The 24,449-nt window shown below is 40.3% G+C and overlaps 3 protein-coding genes across 5 annotated transcripts; 1 reads left to right on the top strand and 2 right to left on the bottom strand.

The window, feature by feature from the left end:
- Nucleotides 1-1,600: 1,600 nt before the first annotated feature.
- On the bottom strand, nt 1,601-7,386 carry LOC124277919. The gene is made up of 2 exons (XM_046713645.1): nt 7,088-7,386; nt 1,601-1,847 (listed from the first exon to the last, which is right to left on the bottom strand). The coding sequence occupies exons 1-2, from the start codon at nt 7,384-7,386 to the stop codon at nt 1,601-1,603; spliced, it is 546 nt and encodes a 181-aa protein (XP_046569601.1).
- A 1,597-nt stretch (nt 7,387-8,983) lies between these two features.
- On the bottom strand, nt 8,984-12,676 carry LOC124278017 (3-galactosyl-N-acetylglucosaminide 4-alpha-L-fucosyltransferase FUT3-like). The gene is made up of 2 exons (XM_046713751.1): nt 12,570-12,676; nt 8,984-11,159 (listed from the first exon to the last, which is right to left on the bottom strand). Exons 1-2 carry the CDS (start codon nt 12,599-12,601, stop codon nt 9,947-9,949), a joined length of 1,245 nt encoding a protein of 414 aa, XP_046569707.1. The 5' UTR covers nt 12,602-12,676; the 3' UTR covers nt 8,984-9,946.
- Nucleotides 12,677-14,276: 1,600 nt separating this feature from the next.
- On the top strand, nt 14,277-18,450 carry LOC124278015 (transcription elongation factor, mitochondrial-like). 3 transcript variants are annotated; one of them, XM_046713748.1, is made up of 4 exons: nt 14,277-14,408; nt 15,710-16,075; nt 17,147-17,296; nt 17,758-18,446. In XM_046713748.1, the coding sequence occupies exons 1-4, from the start codon at nt 14,337-14,339 to the stop codon at nt 18,187-18,189; spliced, it is 1,020 nt and encodes a 339-aa protein (XP_046569704.1). In that variant the 5' UTR covers nt 14,277-14,336; the 3' UTR covers nt 18,190-18,446. The 3 variants fall into 3 exon arrangements, with proteins under 3 accessions (XP_046569704.1, XP_046569705.1, XP_046569706.1); XM_046713749.1 differs by having other exon boundaries at nt 14,277-14,402; nt 17,758-18,445; XM_046713750.1 differs by lacking the exon at nt 17,147-17,296 and having other exon boundaries at nt 17,758-18,450.
- Nucleotides 18,451-24,449: the final 5,999 nt, after the last annotated feature.

The raw sequence follows: 24,449 nt of genomic DNA, 5'->3' as shown, positions 1-24,449 counted from the left end.
TTCCACAACAGCAACTTTAAAGGTTCATTTGGTCAATGCAAAGACGTGTAGAAGCTTGCATTCGTGCTCATGGTGGTCATACGCGTTACTGACTGAACACTGCTTCACTGTCCAAAACTGACTTGAACTTTAATGTTAACATTTTGCTCCATTAGTGCAGCACATTTTGAACGACTGTTTCACGGGGATGCGTTTGATGATTTGTAAGTCTGGTATTGCTCAATACCATTTCATTTCATTTTGTTAATCATGTGCACATACGTTTCACCTTTCTATTGCATCATTCCATGATTGGCAATTGCAATAAATGAAAATGTAATGAGACTAAAAATGTGTGTTGCTTAACTTTTTGTGAGGAGTGTATCTAAGAATCAGCTACGATTGCCGGCAAATTGGGTATGTAAGGAGTTTAACACTGACGTCAGGTCATCAGCTGCTGATGATTGTGCCATGTATCCACGTATCAGCAAGAATGTACTTAGATAAGTATTTCTGTCTTTCAGTTTTATGTCATACCAATTAAACTTCAAAAAGATTTATAAAAGTCCAAAGTTTGTTTTTTTTTTTTGCGTTTGCTTTACCACCCGCTGTCCGAGCAGAAATGTTCACAGATGGATTGGGGCAGTGTGGGGATTGAAAAAAACCCCATTCATGGCATACAGCAGAAATTCTAACATATTGATCGAGGGATATAGTCAGTTGAGCGATACAAGCCCTTTTAATAAACGGAGCATTTTATTAGCGCTAACGAGCATAAATAGACACTATTAACATACATAGTAAAACATTTTAACATGAAATATCAACAGTTATCATTCAGTTAACATTCACTTCTGCCAGAGGGCCTCAAGATAGTCCCCTATCACTTTGCCCTCACGATTGTCTCTGTTGGGTGCCTGGATCTAGGGTATCTCCTCACCTGTTGGTCTGGCCTCCTGGCACCAGGGATGTTGTTGTGGTCCTCATCCTCCCTGTCCACGTCTGCATTTCCAATGGCAGCGTACCTGATCCTCAGTAAGTTGTGGAGGATGACTCCTGTCCCCATCAGTAACCGCACCACATCAGGTCCTTGTTCCAGTGTGCCCCAGGAAGCATCTCCATCTTTGGCCATTGTTCCAAAACCATTCTCCACCACCCGTCTGCCCCTGGATAATCTGTAGTTGGCCACAGCATGTCATTGTCCAGACCCCTCCTGCCATAGGGTTTCATGAGGAAAGTCCTCAGGGGAAAAGCACCATCCCCCAGGTGTGTCTCTGTCATCATTGGGTAGGGGATTGCTGTCAGGGATGTTTATGGTGTTGTCATCAATGCACTCTTTCAGTTCTGAAGCATCAAACAACTGTGCGTCGGATTGATGACCTTCTCTGATTTTTTTATTTAAACATATTTTGTTCATTGAAGAAAATGCTTGGGCACAAGTTACCCAACTTAATGCCGCCCTCTCCCAATATTTACAACAAAATATAGTTACGTGAGAAACAGAGAACATATACATGAGAGATCTTGAGTTTGATAATATAACAGATTAGGATGAACAGAGGAATCGTTTAGTTTGATTGATGTAATGATGGACATGTTTGAAGATATTCAGAGACCTTCTTTAACCTGTGCCTATCCAGATAAACTTATAGTCCGCATCCACCAGGCCAACAGCACCACGGAGAAGAAGTTTTTGTACTTGAAGAACACTGCCTGAGTTGTGTGGTTTCCTGATGGCTATGTGCTTGCCATCCAAGGCCCCCTGGGCATGAGGAACATTCCACCGGTCTTGGAACTTGCTGGCCGATGGCCTTCCAGTCCTCCTGTGGAGGTCGGTCTTGACTGCCGTTGAGTACGGACGTCTTTTGCTTGTGAGCAAATTGAACAGTGTCATAGCATACTTGGCTGTTCATGGTTGTTCCTTTTTTTTGTTGTTGTTGTTGTTTTCTGATTTTCTCTCCTGTTGGAGTGTATTGAAACTTCTACGTTTATTCGTTTTCGTGGGTTAAGCAGTCTGTTGTTGGGGATTTTCCTCGACGATGGCTGACAACAGAATGGACTGTGAGGATGGCTTCAAAGTGGTGTCCTCTGGGAGGAAGCGAATCGGTCGCATTCCAGATGGTACTTCTAAGAAAGCTTGTGTTGTTAAGCAACCTCCTACTGCATGGTCTGATCTTACATTTGTTTATGATGAGCCAGTTCAGGTGAAGTCAACCACTGTCATAATTAAGGCAGATGTTGATGATGATGATGATGATGATGATGATAATGACACTTCAACAACCCTTTGTCAACAGCGGGCTTTGACGAGAGCATTGGCTAAGGTTACTACTGACATAGTCAGTGTTAAGCGGATGGCCAGGGGGGATGTTAGTGTTACAACTAAAACTGTTGAGGCTACTCAAAAACTTAAGCAAGTTACAGAGCTTGGTGAACATTATGTTACCACTTATGAGCCTGAATCACTAATGAAATCTCGTGGAGTTATCTCTGGTATCGATCTGGATGTTGGCATGAGTGAAATTGAGGAAGGCGTAAGACCTGTTTTGCCTCCACTATGCTCTGCTGTGCGACTGACTCGTGGCCCTGATAAAATTCCTAATAAATCTGTTTTGCTTACATTTACTGGTCAGTCTTTACCAGATCATGTTGTTATTTTCTTCCAGAGATTACCAGTCCGGATATACGTCCCCCCTGCTCTGCGCTGCTTTAAATGTCAGTCCTTTGGACATGTCTCTGCTAAGTGTAGGAGCACTCATCATGTTTGTGCTAAATGTTGAGGGAAGCACAAGTATGAGGAGTGCAATGGAAGTTCTCTTAAATGTAAAAATTGTGGTGAAGCTCATTCTGCTGCCTACAGAGGATGTATTAAATATCAGGAAGCAGTCCAAATCCAGAAATTTAGAGTTGAGGGTAAACTTTCCTATTCTCAGGCTGTTCGAAAGGTCTCCGGTTGTTCCATTTCCTGATGTGGTATCTCGACCTGTCATGGTGACAGCAAGTACGCAGACTGACACCCAAGAGGTTTAATGTCAGACTGATTCTCTTACTGATCTTATGCATGAAACCTCTTGTACACCTCAGTTCAACAATGTCTCTCCAGTTGATTTTCTCAGTTTTGTTATTTGCATAGTTGCCAACCTTGAAACGAATCGTGCCTTCAATTCGGATGGTCTACAGACGATAGCATCAGCTGCACATTCTCTGCTGGGGTTAAAGTTGTCATCTGAGGATCTGACGAGCATGGTTAAGGGTCAACAATGGAAGTCATAATCCTTATTATGGCTCTCTTAATCCTTCAGTGGAATGCTAGATCTATTAATGCTAATGGTCCAGGTTTTAAAGTTTTTGTCAACAGTCTTGATCTCATGCCAGATGTTATATGTCTTCAGGAAACGTTTTTGAATCCTAATCAGCGATTCCGTTGGGAAGGGTATGTCTGTCTACGTAAAGATCGTCCGATCGGGTCAAGAGGTGGTTGTGCTATACTCGTAAAGGATTCGTTATCATTTAGTGAACTTAGCTTGCCACAGTCCGAAATAGAAGCGAATGCAGTCACTATCTATTTGAAGGATACGAGATCGGTCTCGATTTTTAACGTCTACAATACAGCTCATGCTTCCAGCGATGATTACATTTCTCTTTTGAATGTGTATGATTATTATGTGGTGATTTTAATAGTCATAATCCATTCTGGGGAGCTGTTAAGTTGGATGTTGGAGGTAAGGCCATTGAGACTCTTTCCTTCTGAATGATGGTTCCATGACACGGTATGACTTGGCCTCTGCTTCATTTTCTGCCCTGGATTTGACCATTGTCAGTCCACGATTAGCTCCACACTGTGATTTGGAAGTGTATTTTCAGAATTCTTTTGGCAGTGATCATTATCCTGTGTTTATGAGGCTTCAACTTGACCCGATAACTGAACTAAGAGAAACAGCTCAGCGGTGGACTTTCTCTAAGCTGACTGGTCTGCATTTACTGCTTTGTGCTCTGACACTATCACGCCAGCTATAAATTCGAAACTGCTTTGTGTCTAACATTATTTATGCAGCTAATACGACCATGGGCAGGAGTTCAGGTAAACGTCCTCTTAAACCGCCAGTCTGTTGGTTGACGGATGCATGTCAATCAGCACATGATGATAGGAAGAGGGCAAAGAAAATGGTTGAAAAATCAGCTTTACCATCTGACTTGATAGAGTTTCGGCGCGCTTCCGCTTTCCTCAAACGAACTGTTACTGAAGCCAAACGTTTCTCTTGGTCTAAGTACACAAGTTCCATAAATAAAAATACACCTCTTTCTCAGGTATGGAGAAAAGTGAAAATTCTTTCTGGTAGTTCATGTTCCAAACGGGCTATTCCATCTGTTGGGAAAGACACACCAGCAACAACAAATATTGACAAGAGTAATGCAGTGGCAGAGTCCTTTCAAAACGTATCTAGTACGGATAACTTTAGTTCAGACTTCCGGCTAATTAAGGAGTCACTTGAATCAGAGTATTCAGATATCTTACATTGTCCCACACATCATATCGCTGACTACAACTCTTTATTTAGTTTACAGGAATTAAGGAACGCCATTTCTGGACGAAACAATACCTCTCCAGGTGACGATTTATTTATTTTTTGATATGTTCACACATCTGCCAATTATCAGCCTTGAAACTGTGCTTTTACTTTTTAATCACATTTGGTTGGAAGGCAAGCTTCCCATTTCTTGGGAAAAGGCAATTGTAGTTCCTATTCCAAAGCCTGGTAAAGATCCTACTCAAGCCACATCCTACAGGCCTACTGCTCTTACCTCCAACGTGTGCAAAATAATGGAGAGAATGGTAAATAACGGCCTGGTTTACTTCATGGATAAGAACAATCTCTTTTCAGGTCAGGCTTTCGAAAAAAACGATCTTTTAACCGAAATTAAAATTGAAATTGAAACCGAAATTAAAAAGGCACTAGGAAGCACTGAATATCTACTGGCTGTTTTCATGGACATTGAGAAAGCCTATGACATGTTATGGAGGGACGGTTTGGTAATAAAACTGTATAAGCTTGGAGTTTGTTGCCGCATGCTTGACTGGATAAACGATTTCTTGAGGGATAGAACCATACAAGTTCGCATTGGAACTTCTCTGTCGGATATATACATATTAGAGAATGGAACACCTCAAGGTAGTGTAATCAGCCCAACCTTATTTAATGTTATGATTAATGACCTGTTTGGGAATATCAATGTACTGGTCGAAACATCACTGTTTGCAGATGATGGGGCGTTGTGGAGACGGCCCAGTAATTTTGACACTGTCTTTAATGGCATTCAACAATCTCTCCATCTTGTACAGACTTGGTGTGTCCATTGGGGTTTTAAGACTTCAGCTTCTAAATCGTCTGCAATCATTTTTACTCGGAAGAAGATTCCTCATACTTCAAAATTGGTTTTGTGCGGTTCCCATTTGGAGTTTGTGGATAAAGTCAAGTTTTTGGGACTCTGGTTTGATAAGAGGCTTACCTGGAAACCTCATATAGACTATTTGATTCAGAAATGCACTAAAGTCTTGAACCTTCTGAGAAGTATTTCCAGTACCAAATGGGGTGCAGACAGGACGTGTTTGTTACTGTTGTATCGTGCCCTCATTAGATCACGACTTGATTTCGGCTGTCTAGCCTATGGATCTGCATGTGCTACACAAAGGGCAAGACTAGATGTTGTTCAGTCAAAAGCCCTACGAATATGCCTTGGAGCATTCAGAACTACCCCTGTTGAGGCTCTACATGTTGAATCGGGTGAAATGCCTTTAGATCTCAGACGTGAACTGTTAGAAGTTCGGTACATGCTAAAACTGAAATCTTTTGGAATGAAACACCCTACTCCAGCTGTATTGGGAGATTGTGTTGAGTATTTCCTAGATCCTTGGAAAGACGTATGGGGCCTTATGGGATGCGTTCTCAGAGAACTGCTTTCCATCATAATGTACGTGATGTTGCCATAGCTGATGTTAGTGTTCTTCCAAAGAAGCCACCATGGTTGCTTGACCTTCCATCAGCTTATTTTGATGTCCTGGAACAAGTAAATAAATCTGAGCCGGCGCCTCGTGTTAAAGGTCTTGCGGAGGAACATATCCGAAGTTTACAATGGATCAATGCAATGCAGATTTACACTGATGGATCTAAGTGCCCAGTGTCCGGTCGTGTTGGTAAAGGTATCTTCATAGCCACTGATAACAGAGAAAGTTCTATACGATTAGCTGATCACTTATCTGCATTCTCTGCTGAACTTGTAGCAATCATTGAAGCTTTGTGTTGGATTCATTTTTTGAGACCTGTATCAGCGGTCATTTTCAGTGATTCTGTCAGTTCTTTAAGGGCAATTCGAACAGGTGCCTCCTCAGCAAGACAAGACTTGATCAATATTATACTTGACCTTTTTAATGAATTAAGTAAAGATCTTTTAGATGTTGAATTTTCATGGATACCTGCTCATGTTGAAATATTTGGAAATGACAAAGCTGATCAGTTGGCAAAAGCTGCATTAGATTTTGACGTCTCAGAACAGGATGAGACAATATTGCCCTCTCCTGCAGAATTATGCACCGTCAGTAAGACCCATGCTCAAGAGAAATGATGGACCTCATCCTTAAAAGGACGCCATCTTTATGGCATCGAGCCTTTTGTAACTAAAGCGCAAAATTATCCAGAAACAATCGTAGAGAAGAGGTTCTTTTAACCAGACTTCGTCTTGGGCGTTGTGGTCTTGGTGCATATCTAAACATTATTAATAATGATATTCCTGCAAATTGCACAGTGTGTAATCAGCTAGATGATGTTGCTCATTTCTTACTGCATTGCCAAATATATGTAACTCAACGTAAGGCGATGGTGGAATCTTTGACAGCGCTTAATATTGACATCTCATTGACTGGACTGTTGTGTTCAAGTACTATCACTCGCAATGATGTTCAGAATGTGATTCTTGCTTACATTAAAGCGTGTGGCAGCTTAACTACTTTATAAAAATGTAGAAACTTAGCAAACCTATCTGATGGGCAAGGTGAAAATGGGCCCAGTTGCCCGAACACCTATAAAACTTTAAAAAAAAGAAAAGAAAGTACTCCTGGGTCCTTGGCAGTGGCATGACTTCATCCTTCAGCTCCTGTATGATGGCCTGACAGACTTCCTGCACAATCCATACCACTGTAATGTAGCCACATCGGAAGTCATAGTGGATGGTGTGATATCGGTCTCCTGTAGCCAGGCATCTGAGGGTCATGGCTAGCTTCATTCCAGCATCTAGGGCTGGTCTCATGTGGGTGTCCCTCCTCTGGATGACTGGGCTAATCCTGTTGAGTAGCTCATTAAACATGTGGGGTGGCATTCTCACATAGTTGGCAAAGGCATTCTCATCTTCCATCCTCAGCTCCTGCATCAGTCTGTTGTAGTGACCATATTCTAACCTTCTACCTGGTGTCAGCCACGATCTAACCCATCACCTGGGCTCTTCTCCCCCTCCTTCGAAGCAGTCTTTTTCTAGCAATCAGCATCTGGTGTTACTCCAGTTCCAGGGCCAATACCACAGCTGCTCTACGCTGAACATCCAGTTTGAAACTGTTACCCAAACAGGGGTGACGACCTTTTTATACCTATCTCCCACTAATTGTCAAGAATAGTCGTGCATTCAGCGTATTCTGAACTGAATCGTAACTGATTCCTAACCTTCGGGCAGTATTCATAATGGATTCTTGTAAATCGGAGTGAATCCTTGACAACATTCGTGTGATTCCAGCCGAATCCCACGAATATTCGTACCTCTATCTTACCTGTATCGTAACTGAATCGTAGAGCGTCCTGAATTGATCCAGATCATTTGCACAATTCCACGAATCCTCAAATTTATCAATTCGTGGCATACTGACGTCGTCGGGAACGTTATGAGGGAATGTCATACGATATGAGGACATAGTGGTGGGAGTATAGTAATGAGGGCCATAGAACTGACTTGAGACACGTGCAGGGCAATTGTACGGCAACCTTAAGCTGAAACTCTTCAGCCACACGTCCTTCCCATTACCAACAAGCGAACGTCAATTACCAACACGACAACGCCTTACACGACAAGACTCACAACGGCCTTTTTGATGAACCATAACAGCTAAATTCTGCCATGGCCTTCAAGGTCTCCAGATCTAAACCCCATCTTACATGTATTGGATGCTCTCTACATCAACCCTGAAGGGATGGTGTAAATCTAGCTAGGGTCCATGCAGGAAGCATATGTACTGTAAGACCCCATGGTCCCTGGTATGGTGATCTACCTTCAGTTGTTGGCAATCTATAGCCTGTATTTTTATATTGTATTGTCTTTCATAGTTAAGATGTTTTAGATCTTCATACTAGTTTGACATTTATAACTGTGATATTCTAGTTATTTTACTGTCCTTTGCAGACAGGTAAGTATATTCTCTAAATTTAATTTTATTCATTTATAAACTTACAACTTTCTTAGTCACGATATGCCTGATAAACTGCCGATGTGACTTTAAATTTTAACTCACTCACTCTCTCTACATCAACCTCTGCGATTACGACAGCCACAGAACCCCCAATAGTTGGCACAGGTACTGCAGGAAGAATGTGTGAACATTCTCAAGACCACAATTCGAAATCTGATTGGTTCCCAGAGGCAATGATGATAGGCAGTCCCATGGACTCTCGTGGGGGCCATACAAGATATTGAGAACAGATGACCTTGACATTCAATTGTGCGTGCCATGATGAACCTCGGTCAGTAACAATGACCACTGCCAAAAGTTAACAATTTATTATGATCAGTTGATTATTTATATAGTACAAAAGGTAAACGTCTGGAAAACACTTTTGCGTTTCTTTTTTGGCAGAGTATATTTTCAGCATACAAGGTCAGCAGGGGTGTACGCAGGGATACAGACCCCATACCCTCCTTTTCTGAGACATATTCATCATACTGACGTAAAAAACAGACATCAAAATCATTTTGTTCATTAGTGGTTCTTTATTCAAGTCTACCATAAGCCATAGACCTATGGTACAAACGGAAAATGCACACTGGAAATTAAAGGCTCACATTTATGTATTTTAAAAAAATGTATAAGAAATATTGCTTTAACAATGAACATAGACAGGTATTGTGCAGTTATTTGATGGACAAATGGCATTTAAGTGTTAAGTTTTTGCCTTGTAGGAATTTCACAATAATTTATTGGCATATATTCTGGCCTAAAATACATTATACAGTTAACAAATTTTTATACTTGTATGGGAACGCCAATATATCACAAATATCTCCATGTTTATATATGAATTTCTATGTAAAGTAAAATCTTCATGCGAACACGTCTGACGTCCAGAAAGCTCAAATCACATAACTAGTCTATAACTCAGCAAACGACTGGCCAGGATATATCTATATATGTAGCTATACATTACTAAACTACCGGGCAAAAGAAAGTTCTCGCTTTTAAAGTAACTTTATAAAAAACCAAAACCCGGTGGTGCAGGTTTGCGCCCAAGCAGAAATCATTCGTCAAAACGCAGCATGGTATCGATAACAACGCAGCGGTTCGAAAATTTTCAGTCAAATTATTGGAAAATGATTTCTGTTTAGAAAATAATTATCATAAATCTCACATACGTCTTTGTTTCGACTTTTTGGTCAAGTGAACTCGGTAATAACTTTCTTTTGCAGGGTAGTTTATGTTACCATTGCAATAAAAAAGACGCCAATCTATAAAATGTGTTTTTCTACAGAGTGAAAGAAAGTATATCAATATGATTATCGTGAAGATGTTTACCATTATATTCTAATATGCAAATGGGTTATTAGATTCTGGGGGCATAATTGAACAAAATTACAAATACCTCTGCGCTTGGACTGTTCTGTATCGAAGGTGTCGACTCGTCTCACTGACCAACGTTGCTTGGTGATGCATGAAGTCCTAACCTTTTGAAACGTTGTCACAAGTGTCCATCCACGCCGAGATATTCGGGTACGACTGCCGATGTTTCCCCGATCTGTGTAGTCGTATACACATTTCACATAGCTTCCTCCCGGCACTGTGATATTTATACTGCGCGTGTGTTTTGAGAAGTTCAATGTACGCAGTGGAGTTCCTGTCCAGATATAAAAGATGCGCAGCCAGGTCTTTAGGCGACCGGAAGTCAGCTGTGTTCAGGAACGTGTCTTTTGGGTAATGTTTGGCATAATCTCCATTGCCTCGAACTACAGGAATGATACGGCGGCCCCTTTGAAATGTCTTGAAAAACTTTTCCGTGACATAATCTTTACAAAAATTACTTTCAAACGCTAGATAAAATTTATACTGTTTGAAACACTTATCCTCGTCCCACTCACTACCGGCAGTACAGTAAAGCTGGGGCCTCCCACAACGCCCGAAAATATCGATTGGGATATACTTCTTTAACTCGTTCACGTATTCTTCTCGTTTACTTCCCGATTTACAATTACCTACGAACCACAAAACCTTCTTTGTTTTCAGTGCCATGACCTTGTTCCAGTCAGGTTGTTTCTGATCTGGTTGGTGTCTCAGAAGACCGTAAGGAGCCCAGAAGTCGGAATGCCTCTGATACGTGAGTGTCCAGTTAAAGATACTATTCCAATTCTTTCTAGGAAAACGATAATTGTAGTTAGTCCATGGCTCTTGCGCAAAGAATATCCACACCTGGTCTGGACTAGATCTCACCGGTATTTCCTTGCTTTGACTTCGTGATAGCAAAAACACGTCAACAATGACGGCATCTGCTTCCTGTATATAAGACGTGTTGGAAGAGTATATGCACGTGTAATACATGCATTTTACAGGATGTGCGTTGTAATGCTTATAACGATGTGGGAGCATATGCCAAACTATAAGTTTGTGTGTACGTTCCTTCTTTTTGATCTGAGACCTTATGGACAAGTTTGTATATTCAAGCGTTTCAGGTTTTATCAAATCAGTTTGAACTTCATTGACGTTCAGAGACGATACTTGGTACGACTTCAGGTAAGTCTCAATTCGGGATATCTCTCTTCTGATCCCATCCGTATATGGGACAGAGATGAGACTATGTTTCTTCAGCCAAAACGCATTGATGAGATGATATATAGGAACCGACATCAGCAGTACCACGCAGACTACAAACATACGCAGCCTGTGAGTAAGAAAACAAAACATACGGGTTAATGTTTTAGTGAGCATATTATACATGAGTATACATTAGTGAGTTGCTTTAACGCCGCTTTTAGAAATATTGCAGCAATATCACAGCGGTAGACACTAGAATCGGGCTTCACAGAAGCAAACACTTTAACCATCGAGCTATCCTACTGTCCCGTAGCTCATAAACAGGAAGAAACATTCATTACCAATGTGGACTGCCGCCGAGATGGCGGGATTGCATAGACAGCCCAAGGTCGATGTCACATACAGACATTAACAGATGACAATTCTTGTTATCTGCCTAGCGTTAAAGTAAAGATCGTATAAACAGCTGTGTGTTGTATCCGTAAGTAGGCCATAGAACCGATATCAGTCAAGATTAGAACAAGCAACCGTGCTCTCTACATCAACGTATGTTGAGACCTTAAACCTAGAATGGTCTTAAATCTTCAACGTTTCTCGATTGTAACAATCTTCAACGTCAGGTCATTCATTGCGTTGAAGGACCTCCACGCCTGTGTGTCAACCAAGTGGTAAACGTGGGAAGTCTGTGTATGTTCCACATAAAGCTGGAATATGTTTCACACATTACTCTCTGACTGACTGATCGTGTAAATACCTCCCCATAGCCCCAAGACAAACACTGATTCTCAGAATATATGTAAGCCTTACGGGAACAAATATTTACACTTAAATTGAAAAGGAGCCCCAGTGAGATGGAAGACCTGATGAAAATCTAGACTTGCTTCGTTTAGAGCTTTAGCATTGCACAATGGGATGGGCGGGAGGGAAAATATTGCGGTTCGGTGAGGAATCGAACCCGGGTCTTTGGCGTGACGAGCGAACGCTGTAACCACTAAGCTACCTCACCGCAGCTGTCACTGGGAAAACCATGGACTAACGCTGGTTGGAAACCCCTGGCGAACCAGATTGTAGGATTCCAACATGTCATGGTAGAATTATCATTGGGGGTTATGTAGTCTGTCTCACAGTCTCTGAACCACATTATTTTCCCAGCTGCAAGCCCTCCTTCCAATGCTAAAGTCCTAAAAGAAGCAAGTCTAGATTTCCTCAGGTTCAGAATCTCTGGTCTCACTGGGGCTCCTTTTCAATTTATATGGGTTTGTTTGTTACTGTCAAAATTATATATTTTCAGAGACGTTAGTCTAGTTCGGGGTCTAATACATTCACTCCTATGTTACCAGGACTAATTTTACACATGTTGTTCGTCACATTCCTTGATAAATCTCTCAACAAATGATTGATAGAATTTTTGTTGCAGACAAGGAAGCCCATGTTATATGTAAGACAAGGAAGCCCATGTTATATGTAAGACAAGGAAGCCCATGCTATATGTAAGACAAGGAAGCCCATGTTATATGTAAGATGTAAGTGTACTTACAGGTGATGCCGAGGGCGGGATCTGAAAATCATGGCTGCCGTGAACACAATATGTACCTTCTACACAGAGAGCTCTGCGCTAACATACAGGTTACATTGTGTTTACACTTCGTGAACGACACAACAACCCTATCACCCCTGTTTTTTTCCCTTATAACTTCACCTACTGCTGTGTAAGTAGGTCGGGTGACTCCAGTAGACCCGGCTTCCTGTTATATTGAACACACCTAGATGGTGACAATCACAAACATATAAACTTTAAAACCCTGCTTGGCGACATTCTTCGCTCTTGAATGAACTCTTGGCAAGGCGGGTCGATAATGATGACCAAAACCGGTGCGGTGTTACAATAAATCAATATTAATATCAGTATCAAGCCCTGGGCTGAAATACAAACCACAGTTTATTGTTACGGTAGTGAAATATACATAACTTTAAACATTGTTGAACAAATACCACCCCCATGCGGTGTTACAATAAATCAATATTAATATCAGTATCAGGATCCTGGGCTGAAATGCAAACAACAATTCATTAGGAACCGATCATAGTTTGTTTTGTTTTTGTGTGTGTGTGTGTGTGTGTGTGTGTGTGTGCGTGAGTGCGTATGTGTGTGTGTGTGTGTGTGAGAGGGGGTTAAAGTAGTGTTCTGCATATATCGTCGATGCGATGTAAAATTTTAACTAATCAGTTACGGTGATTATATTCCTGGGACATAAATGGAAGGTTCGTTAAAACCCAATTCTTTTGCTGTAACACTGAGTCGTGGCTATCGCTGGATTTATCATTGCTTTGCTTCACAATATCTTTAAGCTTTAACTTGACACACCCTCTAGTATGCGGACTGATCATCCTCTTTTGTATCACACATAATTCTACCAAGATCCATTCACACCATAACCCCTAGACTAACGCTTAGTCTCTGAATATATATAATTTTGATTGTGACAAATATACCCATATAAATTGAAAAGGAGCCCAGTTGATACCAGAGATTCAGAACCTGAACCTGTGGAAATCTAGACTTGCTTCATTTAGGACTTTATGCAGTAGGGAAAATAAGGTGGTTCAGGTATTGTAAGACAGACTACATCACCCCCAATGATAATTCTACCATGACATGTTGGAATCCTACAATTTGGTTCCAACCAGTGTTTGTCCATGGTTTTCCTAGTGACAGTTGCGGTGAGGTAGCCTAATGGTTACAGCGTTCGCTCGTCACGCCAAAGACCAGGGTTCGATTCCTCACATGGGTACAATATGTAAAGCCCATTTCTGGTGTTCCCCGCTGTTAGATTGCTGGAATATTGCTAAAAGCGACGTAAAACTACACCCATTTACTCACTACAGAGTGGGGGATTCATGTAATCTTAAAAAATGTACTTGATATGTTGTAACCATGAAATTAATATATATTATCTGCCTTAATTCAAAATCGCTGTTTCCTGAGGGATACACCCGAACCGGCCCCAAGCCGAACCGGCTCCTGGATTTCAATCCCAAATCGGCCCCTGATAATTATTCCATATACAGGCAAAATTTGGAAACTATTTCGCGAGAGACGAAGCGTTAACTGAAACTTTTGAAACACCATGTATGTACTTCGTCTCTAAGACATAATAAATATATGTATACATAAATTCCCTTAACGGTATGTAAACCAAAGGGAGATAATCAGTTTCACTCTTTTGTAACAGAGGGTTATTTCAGTTCATTTCCGTAAATAGGCATCACATGTTTTGAAACGAATGTCAAGTTTTGTGCAGTGATGCAGTGCATTTGTTCGATGTTTCGATTACCGGTTGTTGGAAGGAAAAGTCTGTTCGCATCAAACGTGAGTGTAGGTAGAAGGACCATAATACTGTTGTGAATGACAGTTTGATGTTCGGAAATAGCACAACAAGCTGCGGTGCAGTAACCCTATATCTCCGTGATTATGATTGACACTTTAAACAATTTTACATGATAAATAGTCTTGATGTTTGCGGATCACACTGTAGGTAACAAATAGTCACTTCACTGAAACATATGAATTATACCTAGCTGTGAAAATACTTCCAAACATCAATACTTATTTAAACTAAAAGATGTTATATGTTGTTACATTTCATGTTTCAATACATCAGTCATTATAATAATGATCAGAACCTACATTACCATGATTATAGTGTATTTACATTTCTTTAAAAAACTGCTTCTACATGCTGTGATTTGTGTGTTTAACAGAAATATGATACATTTTGTAATTTGTATATCCCTGGTAGATTAGGCCTAAAAAAGAAAATGTTGTGGTTCTGATTACCCGACCGACCCTTGAATTCTGGTGCCGACCCTATCTTTTTTAGGCGGTATTTATAAAATAAGCTTTCAGATACGATTGTTTTTTCCTGTCACCAACAGACATCGGTCACTCTGATAGAGAAAGTTGACATGATGGCTGCAAGCTTGATTGAAAAACAATTACACATTGATAAATGTATTATTGGTTTGTACTTTACTTCTAAAAAAAGTTTCTGGTGTCCCCCGCCGTGATGTTGCTGGAATATTGATAAAAGCGGTGTAAAACCAAAACTCAGTCAGTCAGTCAGTCTAAAAAAAGGTAAAAAAAATAAATCCTACGTACCTACCCTACATTTCAAAGAGGAAATCAGAACCAAAACATTTTTTTATTTGGCCTTATGGAAATTTTCTGTAATGTTTTGTTTAATCTTAGACCATCGTTAATCATTTTGTTACAATATTCTCAAGGTGCAGCATACATGACTGGATGGTAGGGAAGCCTACAGGTCAGAGTGTTTGATTGTCACATCAAAAAATGCATTTGTGTATAACATGAGAAGCATATTTCTGGTGTCCTGTTGTCAAATTGCCAGAATATTGCAACAAGCTGCATAAAACCTTAATCTATCATTCACTCACTTGTCCATGACCAGGATGTATCCAGTATGTAGCACATGGAGATTGGGTGGTTACAGTTTGTGAACTGGTTGATTAAATTGTGCATCATCCAACTCAGTGGGAGTTCATGCTCATACTGTCAAACATTGGTTTACATGGCCAAACATGATTATTTGCAGGCGGTGATATTTAGCATTTAAGAGGGCTGATTCACCTTCTCATTTGTGATGACACTTGTTCCAGGTTGCTCGTAGATGTTTAGCCCAGAAGACATTCCAGAAAGAAGCAAGTATTCTGGATTCTCTGTACTCAGATGCTGAGAAAGAGAAGATCCTTGACACATTCAACCGATGTAACGAATATGAGTTGCAGCACACAAGGCAGCTGAATCACCACAAGGCCTCCTCCATTGTGAGGCACAGGAAAGACAATGGCAACTTCCAGACATTGTCGGATATTTTACTAGTACCTGGAGTTGGCATTTTAGGAATCCAGAAGATTTGCAATGTTCTCCGTACTTTGGATTATGAAACTCTTCGAGATAAGACGTCTAGGGCAGATTTTGATCGAATAAGGGCTGAGCCAAACATATCGGAAAAGACCTGCCAGGTTTGTGTTTTATGTTTGCATATTTGACACAGTATTACTTCCTGGGGCCAATCAAATACATCAGGAGTTTTGGGGTTGAAAGTGAGAGAAGCATGGTTCAAGTATATAGTAAAACCATGAAACGAAAAGCATTTTCAAGGAAGCATACATATGGTGTTCATAAACAGACAGCTCAGGAAACTCCAAATTAGGACTTTTTCTCATTTCCTGACATAAGCCCATCTCAACGTAGGGTAAGTAAATTAATTTGTTGTTTCATTACATGACAGGTTTATTTATAGCTATCCACAGATGGCCTGGTTGCCTGAATCACCACAGTCTGTTTTTTAGGGTTGTCTCCCTTGGGTACACCAGAAACTAATCCTCATGGGTTCAAATTGTGGGTCACCCTGATTATGTTTATAGAGAGTAAGGTCTGCATCTCTTTAGGCTTTCCTCCAGCATTCACCCACTCACTTTACAGTGAAGTTCAGTATTGTTCCATTTGTGGAACATTACTTTGACAGTATCAGGTTGATAGTGAGTGAGTTTAGTTTTACGCCGTACTCAGCAATATTCCAGCTGTATGGCAGTGGTCTGTAAATAATCGAGTCTGGACCAGTCAATCCAGTGATCAGCAGCATGAGCATCAATCTGCGCAATTGGGAACCGATGACATTTGTCAACCAAGTCAGCGAGCCTGACCACCTGATCCCGTTAGTTAGCCTCTTACGACAAGCATGAGTTACTGAAGATCAATATTCTATCCCTGACCTTCATGGGTATGATTATGAGTGAGTGAGTATGGTTGAACGCCGCTTTTAGCAATATTCTAGCAAGATCATGGCAAGGGACACCAGAAATGGGCTTCACACATTGTACCCATGTGGGGAATCGAACCGGGTCTTTGATGTGATGAGCCAACACTTTAACCACTAGGCCACCCCACCACCCGAGGATAATAATGAAGTTATTGCTGTGTTTTATGAAAAACATTAAAAGGGGTTTAGGGTAAGGGTCTCTTGAGTGCTGTGAGTACACGTGTGTACAGGGGTGATCCCCTCGACTATAGCTAAGATAATTTGATTGTAGAATGTGAGGACTCTTGTGACTCTGGACGCTCAACTCGATGGCATCACCTGGACAAAGATAGATCGCAACTTGCTTGTGGAAGGCTGGGATCACATCAGCCTCTTTGATAGAATAAATCAGAAACTTGATCTTTATCAGTTCCTTGAGAAGGTGAGAATTCAGATAATTTCTGTTACCATGGTGATTTACAGATGTACATGAAAATATAAAAACGCAACACAGTATCACCTGTTGAAAGTTATCAATCTAGACAAATACCTTTGGTTGTATGTGGAGCCTGCATGAAGACTGCTAAGCTTACAGGAGGGACATTTGTATGAACAGGGTTAAACTCCAGGATATGAGGCACCTAAAATTATTTAAATTCTGTATTGGCCTTCTTTAAAAAACAACAGGTTAGTGCTCAGACAAGAAATACAAACACATTTCAAAATCATCTTTTTGAGCGAGTCGTAAGCTATTTCTCTTTCAGTTTTGGCTCTATAGCACTCTCTTCTTCAGTTTCTGATATCTTACACATTTATGAAAGTTGAAGTCATCAGATTTATGTAACAAGACATAAAGTAAAACATGATTATAGTAAACTAATTTACATGACTTTATTTTTTCAGTTGCACTTGATAAAAGACAAACTTCCAGAAGCAGACATATATGTGATGGAAAGAAAAGTTTTCCGTAACATCAATCCTCGCATGGTGCCGTTCCTTTTCAACATGAAGATTTTAGATGCTATGCTCTTCACTCTGTTAAACAGTGACTTTGAATCAAGTGTGGATCACAAGATATACATGGTAGCTCCTACCCTGGTCAGCCAGTTCTTCGGTCTGTCAGTGGGTGGGGAGAGGGTGAGTGGTCAGCATGTTCTGCAGGACATTGAGAGGATGCAGTCGGATGTTGCCAGCGATGTTAACATCCCATATGCTCGCTGGGACACGTTTAAGAATCTCAACAATGTACAGAAGGAGAAGTATGCGAACTCATTGCTGCTTGGAGTGGCTTTCTATAAGCTGATAGTACTAAGGAGTCATAGACTGCCATTGTGAAGGCCATCTTGGTGTCTTGTTACCATGGTTACATGTGATTTTGTGAATGGCTGTATGCAAGGCTAGTTTGTCTGGTTAATTTGTGCTGGAATTATTTGAACACCCTTATAAAAGATGATGAACACTGTCACTGATCAAGAATGGGTGAGTTTAGTTTTACGCCGCACTCAGCAATATTCCAACTATATGGCGGCAGTCTGTAAATAATAATGTCTGGACCAGACAATCCAGTGATCAGCATCACGCGCATCGATCTACATAATTGGGATACGATGACGTGTCAACCAAATCAGGGAGCCTGACCACCAGATCCCGTTAGTCGCCTCTTACAACAAGCATGGGTTGCTGAAGATCAGTTCTAACTCGGATCTTCACGGATCCACTGATGAAGAAGGGAGGAAGGACATTGTACATGTCAACATGTTTTTTGTTCAGTTTACATGCCTTGAGAGTTGATTAAGTGTGCATCCTTCTTGTTTTAAAATTCCAGGATTGGTCTCAGACAAGTTACCAGACTAATCCTACAGCCAAAAATCCAGCTGATTAACTACCTTTCCAGTGTAAGGTTACAACAAATGGATTATTTATTTGACTTGTAGTGTCAAGCTTTAAAATTGGTGCCATATTTGTTATTGTTGTTATTTTGTTGTACATCTTGGTTTATGTCTGCATCTCTGGTCTCTCTTACAGCCCCGAGCAAATTATTTAATAAACATTCACTCCCATGTTATTCTCACCTCTAGAAATCTGTATTCATTCCTTTTTCAGTACCAGCTCTGAAACTAAGAGACTTGATGGTTTGTTTGTTCCATCTCTCTGTCCCCTGGAAGGAGCACTTGGAAACAGTTTTGGAAGTTTTACTAGGGTTCCTTTCATGTCGTTTTACCTGCAAGGAAGCAGTCATTGCTTCACTGTAGGGGGGCATTAATTTCCATAGATTACAGGCTCCTTAATACTCCATAGTTCTTTTATAGAATTAGATTTTATCATGTGTACATGAGTTTATTTTGGGGACTACATGTCAGTCTAATCACTGTTAATGTGTCTACTGCTTCCTGTCTCAAGAAGCATGCATACATGCTAAGGTACCTCCGAAAATAGATAAAAAGTCATTTGATTGATCATTCCTTAGGTCTTATTTTATTACAAAACATCTGGATTTTTTATAAATGTTTAGTGAGTGAATGTTGTTTAGCAGTCAGCAATATGACAGCTGGTGAAGAACAAGCATAGGCACAATCTTCCCCGTGATAGAAGTGCCAAGACAGTTCATCTGGTACACTAGCCTGTAAATCGGCACTAAACATTTATAAAACGCCTATTTCCACACACTCGTGCACGCTCAAAGTGCAAACACATTATTACCCCAGAGCTGATGATTTATCCCACTGGGTACCCATTTCATGCTGGGTGAACAGGCAATTTTGAACAAACTCACTTGCCTAAGGTGAGACCACATGTATTACATGTGCTTTGTTGTGAGGCAGGATGAAGTCCTAGAAACTCTCAGGAGTCCAGCTGCCAAACATGGTCACCCATCCAAGGACTCTCCACTCCCAACGTTGCTGAACTTCAACTGATTTATAACCTGAGCTCTATGCTGTGTCCCTCAGCTGGCTTAAGCAACTGAATAATAATAATAGTCCATGTATATTGTGTATTTATTGATGCACATTGCATGCTCAAAGCGCTGACATATTACCCCTGGTCAACGAGTACAGAACACTCCCTGTGGAGAATACGACTGATCGCCTGTCAGGCGTTCAAAGTTCAAATTCAGACTACTATCGTACATGTCGTATCATACCATCAGTGTATGAAATAAGGCAAAAACCCAACCAGACATCCTGGCTGGTCACTTCAAAAACTTACCAGCCCAGAAGAGATTTAACCAGTCCTTAAATACTAAACAGACAGTGCCAGTGGACACGTTATCTGAAAAAAAAATTTCACCTGTCCATCGGGCTGGCTAGCTTTAAAATTAGACCGTCCGGCAGAAATCTAGCCCGTCTCGGGCTGTCGGACGAGCCTTATTTCATACACTGATACCATGTACCCAATTTACTGCTGGGTGGAAGGAGACACATTTCGAACAAACTCACTTGCCTAAAGTGAGACCACATGTATTACATGTGCCTTGTTGTGGGACAGGACTGAAGTCCTAGAAACTCTCAGGAGTCAAGCTGCCACACGGTATCAATCAATGTAAGTCCTAGAAACTCTCAGGAGTCAAGCTGCCACACGGTATCAATCAATGTAAGTCCTCTGTATTATGGGCATATGTTTGACAAAATCAGCAGAATATATTACAGTTCTGATGTAATTTATTATTTATATAAGAAAATACACTTCACATTTCATCTGAACATGGTGAATAGTGACTCATAATATAATTCATCTACAGCCGCCCTCCCACAAGCCCGGTGTGCGACCTATTAGAACTGGTCTCTGAAAGGTTAAAACATGCAAAACTACTGGCTCAGCATGGGTCTAACCATTCACAAATGTTCTAAAAAAGATCAATAATGCTTTTATTGATGCTGAATACATATTATTTGCTGTTGGTCACATCAAATCAGAATAAAAATGTCAATCTAGCAATGGGGTTTTCCGTTCAATGACAACTGCCACATATGGTCTTGGACATAATTGTTATGTCAGCAAGCTGTACATTTCACACACACTTCTCAGATCACATCTGCTTTATTCTCTCATCTGAGGTATCATCCATACATCACCCTGAATATCACAGGTACAGAAGTTCACCTCCACTGGATGAAGGGTTAACTTGCTATTGTATATATTTTCATATTAAGCTAAAGTGCTTGAATATTTGATGCCTTGAACGGATACACCTTCAGAGGAATACATTAATATTGGAAAGAGCAATATTGCGGTAAATAAACATGTCTGAATTTTATCATATGTTCATTGATATCACAACGTCAACCTTAAAAAATAAATGACTGTTGACTTGATAGACATAGGTGTTATTTCATTTTATGAAAACTTCAGTCACAGGCAAATAGGGTTGTGCAACGGAGAGAAAAATGACTAGTCTTCCAATATGCGAGTGAGGAGGGGACCTAATATCTGCCATAAATGAGTTGGTGATGGTCGTCCAACTGACCTGATGGAAAGTCTCAGAAGACCTCTTCAATATGGTGAGGGGCAACTCCCTCCAATTAAACTGTATGGGCTTTTGAGTTGAAAATGAATGAAATGCATGGTGAAATTCACCTCTCTAAGTCAAAAGATTCAGGAGAGACCAACCTGTTGCTTCAGTCCCAAGTGGAAGACCAGATTGAATCTTGCTATTTTGTTGGCTGTCCATGTCACTTGGTGCACTATTTAGCTTGCAAGGCTTCTGATTCTCTTCAGTGTGAGGTGAACTTTGATACTGAAGACTTTAGTGTGGACATGTACTAACGGTTTGACAAATCTACAAAGAGAAAGTCTGTCTTGTATGACTTCAGTCAGTTTTGTGATGTAGAGTACAAGGATGTTGTCCAACATGTGAACACAAGAGGAAAAAAGATACCAGGGAAGACTGGAGCAGAAGAAGTTGTGAAAAAAGTTGTAACTAAAGAAAGCAAATCCTACCAAAGACAAACCATTGACTAATATTATGTCATGTTAACCATTTTCCTGAATTCTGAAGATCACAAGGCAAGCTATCAGTGACTTTTTTCCAAAGTACAAGATAAGAGTTACAGCAAGAAAACATCTACAAAACTCTATCTATATCTTGCAAGTCCATGTACATCAAGAGGCCAGTCAGATCATGGATACACAGGAAGAACATGTTATCTACAATGCTGAAGAAGTGACTGACATGCCTCGTGCCAAAGTATGTTACATACCTGGTGCATGTATAACAAGAATCAGACAGAGACTTAGAAAATCAGTGCTGACGAAGCCTGATGCCCTGACAAGGAAGATTTTCTAAACAATCAAGAATTGACAAAGTTAAGCAATTACTGCTTCAAAATTGGTGAGTGAATGTGAAATTAATAGCCAAACTGAGGACAAGGCAAGTTTGTCAGAGATAGACTTTAAACAGTTTTCACCCAGAGGTCTGATGCACATCTCAGATCAAACATTCTGTTTTTTCCCTGTAGTTTCAATGTGGTTAGAACTCTTCATATCTGCTAAATTAAGTGAAGGGCATGAAGATGATTCCTTAGAAGTTCTGTACTCTTTGCTCATTGATTTGTATTTTGATGAATGTGACCATTACCTGAAAATATCTCTCGTAAATAAGGTCAAATCATATAGGGCAGCACTACCCCGCAAAAAGAAACAAGCATTAAACTAAAAAATAGCTGCTTTGATAGATGGACCATCTATCAGTCAAAGACAATGGGATTTCTGTATTTTTTCATTGCTTTTGTTTCTATGGAAACCAGTTCGAATTTTAGCCCAGAAATTTGTTACTGTGCTCTTCTATTTTCACTTGAATATTGGTTGGTATTTTTTATGCTTTATATGTCATGAAGATTATATGCATAAGTAATAATATATATGATAATTCTTTTTAATTTCTGCTTATTCTTGTTCCTTCACTCAATTGAACGGAAGCTGACAGGGGTAATGGAGGCGAAAAACGATTTGATATGCCATGAGTGGTGCTTAAAATGTTGAATGATAAATATTTTACATGAGTAATTATTAAATATGAGGTTGGAAATCTGAGAACACAACCCTGTGAGGAAATGGGTGTCTACCTTTGATATTGGCGATATGTTATTTTGACATTAAAAATATTTAACAACCCTTTGCTCGCATATAGGGAGACTGGTCATGTTTTTCTCTGTTCCGCAACCCTATCTGCGCTACCGTTTATATGTAGGAGATTTTACCTTAGTTCCAAGTCAGATTGTGGTGGCCTTTGTCATTGATAAGAGTAATCTCATGGAATACCAAAGTTTCAGTGGTTGTAGAGATTCTCATGTTGGCATGAAGCATTTTATCCAAATCTTCCATTCTGACTTTCTATTTGAATTGACAGGCTGTTGACAAATACCAATGAGGTGTATCCCAACCACAATGTCACAGCATACAATCAGAAAACTTAAAACAAAATACCTTTCAAATTGTTCCATGATATACATGGTTCAGATATGAATAGATTATTATTATTATTACAGTCAAATCCCGATGAGTCGAATCGCTGGGGACCAAGTAATAAATTCGACTTATCGATGTATTCGAGACATAGGTATGTCTGTGAGGGTAGAAAAAACGATGATCGAATATTGAACAATTCCTTTATTCAGCACATCATATCAAAATACTTACATTTATCCACAAATTCGTGGACGCTTGCCAAGGAACATTGTAATTCCGCCATGATATACAGATCATGAATAGTAATAACCGAATGAAAGCTGCTATGTAACGCAACCAATTGGATTGAGTTAACTCAATGTCATGTGCTAATTTTTCCGTTTCCGTAAAATCACTAATCTGCCTTTTGAACTCACCCGACAATAGCGGAAAGGTGCGAGCCGAGCTGGTTTGTTAATTGGATCAGTTAGCTACACCAATTAACAAATCATTGGGTAACTTCGGCTCATGTATACAAGATTACTGTTGTTTGAATCTCATGGGACAAAATTTCCTTCTCGAGTCACCGTGTGTATTTATGAGACGAATTCGTGTAACCGGTATTCAAATGATGACAACTATAACAGGGAATGGTCGGGACCGACAGGTACTTCGAGTTATGCATAATATTCGAGACACAGGCATTCGACTCATCAGGATTTGACTGTATATTATTATTATTATACGATATATAGCGCACATATCCAGGCAACTAGTGCTTGCTCAAGGCGCTGGTATTTTTCCCCTCGATCATTGGATGTCAATTTCAATGGCACATTGTGTTATCAATCTCAACTCCCTGGGGAGTATGCAACTCTTGCTGCCACTAGGCGCACTAAGTTATTGTGGCTTTCTCATCCTAACGAGGTACCTATTCACAGCTGGGTGGACTGGGACACATAATCACAGTACTTTGTCCAAGTTCACTGCACGTTGCTGTACCCGCAACTATGTGTTTGTACGTATTCATGTGGCTACCATCTGGTCATATACCAATGGATTCGTGGGTTCTATTAAGTGCACAGGGTTGTGTTCTGTACACTAGGGGTTGTGACAACACTGAAAGAGTCTGCACAAAAAGCTGACTCCAAGGTTTTTGCAACAGGTCACAGGTGGGCTCGAACCCGACACCTCAACCTCGCTGGATCACT

Source organism: Haliotis rubra, unplaced genomic scaffold (genome assembly GCF_003918875.1).
Source record: "Haliotis rubra isolate DU_JTF1 unplaced genomic scaffold, ASM391887v1 Scf23, whole genome shotgun sequence".
Taxonomy (NCBI): domain Eukaryota; kingdom Metazoa; phylum Mollusca; class Gastropoda; order Lepetellida; family Haliotidae; genus Haliotis; species Haliotis rubra.
The sequence above is the reverse complement of the archived record's forward strand: the minus strand, read 5'-3'. Positions and strand labels throughout refer to the sequence as shown.